Source organism: Mauremys reevesii, linkage group 2 (assembly GCF_016161935.1).
Source record: "Mauremys reevesii isolate NIE-2019 linkage group 2, ASM1616193v1, whole genome shotgun sequence".
NCBI lineage: Eukaryota > Metazoa > Chordata > Testudines > Geoemydidae > Mauremys > Mauremys reevesii.
The window spans coordinates 91664814-91671742 of record NC_052624.1 but is presented as its reverse complement, the minus strand read 5'-3'; the positions used below and the strand labels follow the sequence as shown (position 1 = coordinate 91671742).

Below are 6929 nucleotides of genomic sequence, written 5' to 3'. Positions count from 1 at the left end.
ATCAAACGAGAAGGGCACTTGTCCTCTCTCTGTAAAATGAGAACTATGGGATAGATTTCCAAGAAGAGCTGAGCACATTTTCCCTCCAGTGGAAGTCAACTGAAGCAGTGGGTACTGTGCACCTCTGAAGATCAGGCACTTAGTAACTTGCCTATGGTCATGTATTGAGTTTTCTGCATTGCTGTGAATTGAGTTCAGACCTCCCGAGTCCTAGTTTAGTGCCTTAACCACAGGGCATTAATGGTGGAAGAGTGCACTAGAATTCATTACATGGATATCTCCTTCGATGGGAGGAGAATGCACTAAGGCCAAAATTCTCAAAGGTATTTAGTCTAACTTTCATTGAAATCATCCTCATCACTGAATTAGGATCTGGACCTAAGAACCTAAAATGGTTAGTCTCTCTCTCTCCCTCCTCCCCCCCCCCCAACCCAACAGGAAACCAGCCAGTACAGTAAGAACAGCAGCAATATCCTTATTTCTTGCTTTCTTCAGTCAGGACTGGGTAACAGTGTTTTTCTTTTGACAAAATTGAGCACCATTAACTTTTTCCTTCCTGAAAAGGTGCAGCAAGCTAAGGAGACATGGTGGGGTGTCTAGAAGCCCTCTTTGCTTGTTTCTTCCCTGGTAAGTTTACTAGACACATTAGCTATAGTTAATTGTTTTATTCTGTGTTATTTATCTCTCTCTCTCTCTCTCACACACACACACACACACACACTCTCTCTCTCTCTCTCTCTCTCTCCAGTGCAGTAACACAACTTGATGCTGGGGCAATCCCAATGAAACTGGTAGGATTGTACTGAAATAAAACTGGTGTATGGAAATGGGGAAATCAGGATCCATATTCCTGGATGGTTTCACACAGATAAAGATTCTTCACTGCCCTGTACCTTGTGTAATTTTTCACACCATCTTTGCCCAGGTGTAAACAGAAATGGATCTTCACTCACACTACAGATAGGGGCTTTAGCCATTTTTCCCCTCACATTTACAGAGACATAAATGGCTACACAAGCTGCAAGGCAAAGGATAACTGAACCCATGTACCTTCCTCAGGAACTCACAGTTTGCAAGGCCATGTATATGTTACTGCTCTCTGAAGAGGGAAATGTGTCTAGGTGCTGTCTCCTCATGGTAGCTTTCTCTCTTTTTCCCTTCCAGCTGTTCTGTGGGCCATGCACCTGGAGCAGGAGCAGACCTCTGTCACAAAGCAGCCACTTCAAGGCAGCTCTGCAAAATTTACTTGCAAGGTGTTTGGTGGATCGGACTCTACCTACATCCACTGGTACCGAGCCCAAGCTGGAGGGGCCCCACACAGGCTGCTGTACCTCACTCTCTCTGGGTCAGACTTAAAGCGAGAGGCAGGCTTCTCCAGTGACAAATTCTTAGCCTATGTGAGACAAAGCACCTGCATCTTGGTGGTGAACAAGCTGGAAGAGACAGATAACGGCCGCTATTGCTGTGCCACATGGGATTTTACACAGTGCCACAAGTTTCCTGCAACCCCACACAAAAAGCACTACAGCTCTGTGTGTGGGGCTCAACTCTCATATTACTACTGCTGCAGCAGAGCAGGCTGAGCTCTGTCCCCCACAGCCCAGGCACACCAGCCGACAGAACAGGCATAGCCTCAGTCCCACACACCACGGCCAGCGTGAACACCCATTCAGCCAGCCCAAATTGTGAAGGGATTTGCCTCAGCTGGAGAAGTGGGAGTTTACCTAGTGGGTGGCACAAAGCTGATATCCAGTGACAGCTCCATCTCTAAAGGCAGAACAAGTGATTGAACAGTCACTGCCCATTTGACTTCACAAAGCAATGGGTGACCAGAGACACTGGGGAGTGAGAGAATGAGGGAGAATGGGGTGGGGACAATAAGTAACTGGGGACAGGCTGGGGGAGGGAGGGTAAAATGAATAGGGAAGGTGAGGGGGAAAATATTTTCTAATTTGGAACCAAACAGCAGTTTGCATCTCCAGTTTGCATTTTCAGCACATGTCCATGGCTGGAGCTGTTGTGTACACAGAATACAGGAGTTTTCTATACAGTTTCAGTGGCTATACATAAAATAACTAACATAGTTCCTCTGAGTGCACACGTGTGCCATGTTCGAAGAGTTAAGACAGCAAATTTTATAGCTTACAAGCTCTTCATTCTAAATGTGAGAAGGGCACAGGAAGTCTTGGGGAGCTTCCTTCCCATGGAAAATGGCCCAATCCTCACATCCATCTGCACTGCACTTGGTGCAAGACTGAGCTTGGTGACAAAGTTAGCTGGATGCCATCTCTGTGCCTCCATAATGCTGGGATCAGCTAGTGGCTTGTTTTGCTCCCACTACAACTTAGCGTTTTTAGTTGTGCCCTGCTAGGAATGGCCTTTGAGGAGCCATTGTGGGAGTTAGGGATCACAGTAATGCAGTACCTCCCTCTAGCCACGTCCATTACAGCAGAGTGGAAATGGAATACCTTATCCTAGGTTCCAGGAATTACAGCCTGTCTTGAGAATGGATAGGTTTTGGCTCAAACTTATGTCCACTGGTACCTCATTTCACTATCAAACAGCTTTGACTGAGAATTTGTAATAAGCAAATTAAACTGGATATTCTATTGATCTATGTATGGGGCTCCTGTTAATATCAATGGATTGTAAATGATACTCAATCATCACATATAGTTTAGAGAGCCAGACATGTGCATGTCACTTACAGACACTGTTCATAATGTCCAGTATAGATTAATATCCATTCAAGTTCTTGGCATGTATGTTAAGGAAACCATTTGGTCCACAATAAATCACAAACCTGGGACGTTTACAGAAGTGTGGTACTTACATATATATTTCCAAACAATTCATTAACATGTAGTTAAGGTTCATAAAATCATAAAGATTAGAACTGGAGTCCAGCATCCAGTCCATCTTCCTGCCAGTGCAGGATTGTTCATTAAAAATAGACTAGACAAACAACACTAGAAGATAATGGGGCTTCCATCATGTTCTTTGGGTGATGTTTCCAAAGCCTGACTGAGATGTCAGGAAGTTTTCTTCATTTTTCTAAGTTTTGCATATTTTCGCTGTCCTTACTGATAGTGGCAATTCAACCCAGTTTTGGATCATATGCAAATGTTTTAAATGTATTGTTCATTCCATCCTCCACATCAGTAAGGACGACTGATTAAAAGCACTTTGAAATCTTCAAAATGAAAGGTGATCTATGCTGCAAGATCCTAAGAAATTTTTAAAGATAGTGGGTGAATTCATCATCTACAGAAATTAATGAGAGTTGGGAGACCTTAGCACTTCCAGAGTTACCTCGTGCTTTATAGGATAAGCTCCGTAAGAGCAAAGTGTTCAGTTGTTTATTTTTAGTAGATTTATGTACACAATACAGTAACTAAGAAAGACTTAAGATTTCATACTTCAGTTGGGTGGCTTTGCTTTCTACTCTCTTGATCATTACAATAATATATATTTAAAAATAAATGACCCAGTCCTCAATGCAAAGTTCTCCCAATACATTTCTTAGAAAAACAGAATTTTCAAAGGGCTGTAGCAAGATTTGGAACACGGACCTGGACATTAGCTGCTTAGATCTCTCAAGTCTATTTACCTTTTTTCAGAATGTGCTCCCTTCTGTAGCACAAAGCAAATGGTGAAGGGAGACAAACCCATTTGATATGTATAAAGCCAGGGACAATGACATTTAATCACTGAATGAAATACTGAACCATTAATCCTTTGTTATTCTTAAGATATCTTGTATTTTCACAAATAAGTTCATGCAGCACATTTTTTTCCACTCACACAACCGCAAACATCCTTTGTAACAAAACAGGATGTGTCGCTTTTCAGCTGCTTCACCATCAAGACAGGAAACCAACCAATTGCTGTTTAAACATCTAGCAGGTTTGGATTCCAAATACTTCACCATTATTGTCATGAGCTTTTTTGTATAAAAACAAACAAACAAAGACAAAAAAAACCCCAAGACCTACTCAGAAGAATCTTTCCCCACTCTAGTATTAGGAATGGAATTTTCTTTTTACTGTTGGTGGGATTTAAATCATTGAGGCCCTGGTCTTGTGAGTTCCTGTTGCCTGTAATGGGAAATGAAGGTGCTCAGCACCTTGTAAGATAGGCCTCGTCAGGTTTCGTCCAGAGCCCAGCGAAGTCTGTGGAAGAACTCCCAGCCTCTTCAACAGGCTTTTAATCAGGCAAGCACACACCACTAGATTGTCACTTACCCTTTTGCAGTGGAACTGAGCTACTACTTTTAAAGGGGCTCTCTTCAGATGCCAAAGAGAGGGCTGGATGTGACCCTTACAGCCTCAGCATGCTCCTATGAAAGTTGGTAACAGCTTTGTTTGATCGGGCATATTGTATATTTACAGCATTCATTATGGTGTTTCCATCCTACAACTGCATGTTTCTATATAAACTAAAAGGTAAAAATAAAATCAGAGAACCCCATGATAAAATTCTATAATGGCCACTGAACAGGATATAAACATGCATGAAAATAAGTGCACAGCAAATGCATTACATTGAAATAAGAAAAAAAATCAATTCTAGTAACAGCTAGAGGAAGATGGAGATTCTCAGACTAACGGAGAAGTCAATTTTGAAAACAATTATATAACTAGAGATTTTTACTCACCTGAATACACACATTTCAGTCAGTCAATGAGACTATTAATAGGAATCAACTTACTCAAATTAAAACCTTCCTCTCCCTTGTATATACCCGTAAGGGTGAGAGATAATTTCGCCTTCAATTAACAAGGCAGGACTAAGATAATTTTCATCATCATCAAGAATTCCACAGAGAGGCTTTCAGTCTCATTTAAACCTCCACATGCATCCAGGCCCAGTATAGCTCTTTGTGAGATCATTCCTCATCTCATGATTAGAAAATGGCTGCCTGTGTACAAACTATGATTTCTAAATCCTTGGAATTCAGACCAAGTTTCTTCAGGTGACCAAGTTCAGGCTCCTAAACTCCTTTACAGATCTGGCCCGAATGTCTTTTCCCCGGCTAGGTCTGTTCAAAGAAAGGTTATGAAAAGTTTGTGTTGATCGGGGGAGGGAGGGAGTATATTCCCACCCCCACTAACCCCTCCAAAATAAACGGGGTCAGTGCAGGTAGTACTCCATCTATACGCTTAATCACAATATTTGTACCACATTTGTTGCTATGTTTCTGTGGATAGTCTGTAAAGTACATTCAAAATGTTACAGATTTTAAGGAGTTCTCCGATAGAATAGCCCTTTCCAGAGAGGCAAGAATGAGGCTTAGGTAGCACTTCCTTCTCACTTAAACCCTCAAAATAGGGCTTAAGGGGGGTTAAAACAGTGTAAGGACCTTGTTCTGGCTCTGCACAGAGATGAAGGTCACCCAATAAAAGTTACATGCTCTTGTGGAGTGGGGGCAATAGACACCAACAGATACCCAAAGGGAAACTCACAGACAGGGTGTAGATAGCAACAGAATTCACGAACAGCATACGAAACCCCTTACGAAACAATGGGAATTTATTGATGTAGGTGAAAACAAAGAGATCATCCTTGAGGCAACTCTGAGTTTGGATGACACAAGAGTCAAATTAAGTGCAAGGACAATGTGTTTATTTAAGAGCTTCCTGATTTGTTTTCCTTGACAACAATTCAGATATAGAAACTTGATGGGTCTCCAAGTTAAGAGAGGATGAAAAATTCCTAAGTAAGTTCTCCCTAGGAATTGAGGCTTATTCCAAAGCTCATTGAAATTAATTGAAGAACTTCCCATTAACTTCAATGGATTTTGCATCAGACCCTTAGTGATCTATTTTCATCACTGCTTGAAAAAAAAAAAAGTTATATTAGTTGCTTTTTCATGGTGAGAGCATTATTCCTTGATCAAATCTGTTGATTTCCCCCCCCACACACACACACACAAATGTGTCCAGAGAACCTCAGTACCTGTAACTATTGTTATAAAAATCTCATACGCTTTTTGAAAAAGTTCTAAAGAAGGGACCAGTCAGAGAAGAGTTGTAGGATAGCACGAGGGAAACCAGGGAAGCTTAGGAGATGTTCTTATCTTAAAGTCCAACCTTAGGAACTTTTATAGAGGGAAAATGCAAATCTATATTGCTTTGAAATAGCTCATCACTGGACATTTCTCACTCTCAGATCTGCCTATCAGTCACTTCCTCTGCTCTAGTGACCCTTTTTCTGAGATCAGAATTCATATTCCTTTGTGTCTCAGCAGCAGGTTCATCATAACTTAGTGAGAATGTTACTATTGCAGGATTTTCTTGTTGCTTCAGTAGTTTGGTCTTGTAAGTTGCTTTTTTTCACCCTTGGCTTCTGTACACAGGCACATTACTTAGCAATAACTGGAGATCCTCCAAGTTCATTCAATTTCAAATTAAATGGCATTTGTCTCTTTTCTCTGTAGATGGAGAAGCCCAAGTACTGGTACAGTCTCAACTACCCATCACCAAAGCAGAAGATAGAACTGCACGAATTGACTGTCATGTTTCTGGCATAACCCTGAGTAGTGCTTATGTAAGGGGACTGTTGCCCCCTTACTAGCATTCAGTGGGGGTGTTTTGGCTGCTAGCTCCCAGCAAGGGGAAGGAGGGGATTGATGGACAATGAGACTGACTGACAGTCCCCCAGGAACAATGGCAAAGGCCAATGCTCCTGACAGGGCAGGCCGGCTAATCAGGGGACAGAGAGGCCAGTGTGGGTCCCGCCTCCGTGTGTGTGAGTGGAATGAGTCAGACAGAGTGGGGGGGGGGGGGAGGAGGAGGGGGGGGGGGGCAGCTGCTGCTGAGAAGCCAGGCCCAGGCCAGATCCAGAGGGCAGAGCCCAGAGCAGAGAGCAGAGAGCACAGCAGAGAGAGGAGAGAGAGCTGGCTGCAGAGCAGCCAGAGAGAGGAGAGA

General features: G+C 42.5%; 1 gene segment (V, D, J or C); it reads left to right on the top strand.

The window, feature by feature from the left end:
* The first annotated feature begins 451 nt into the window (after window positions 1-451).
* On the top strand, window positions 452-1868 carry LOC120397926. The segment is given in 2 exon segments: window positions 452-627; window positions 1165-1868. Coding segments are annotated over 2 exon segments (462 nt in total).
* The last annotated feature ends 5061 nt before the right edge of the window (window positions 1869-6929 follow it).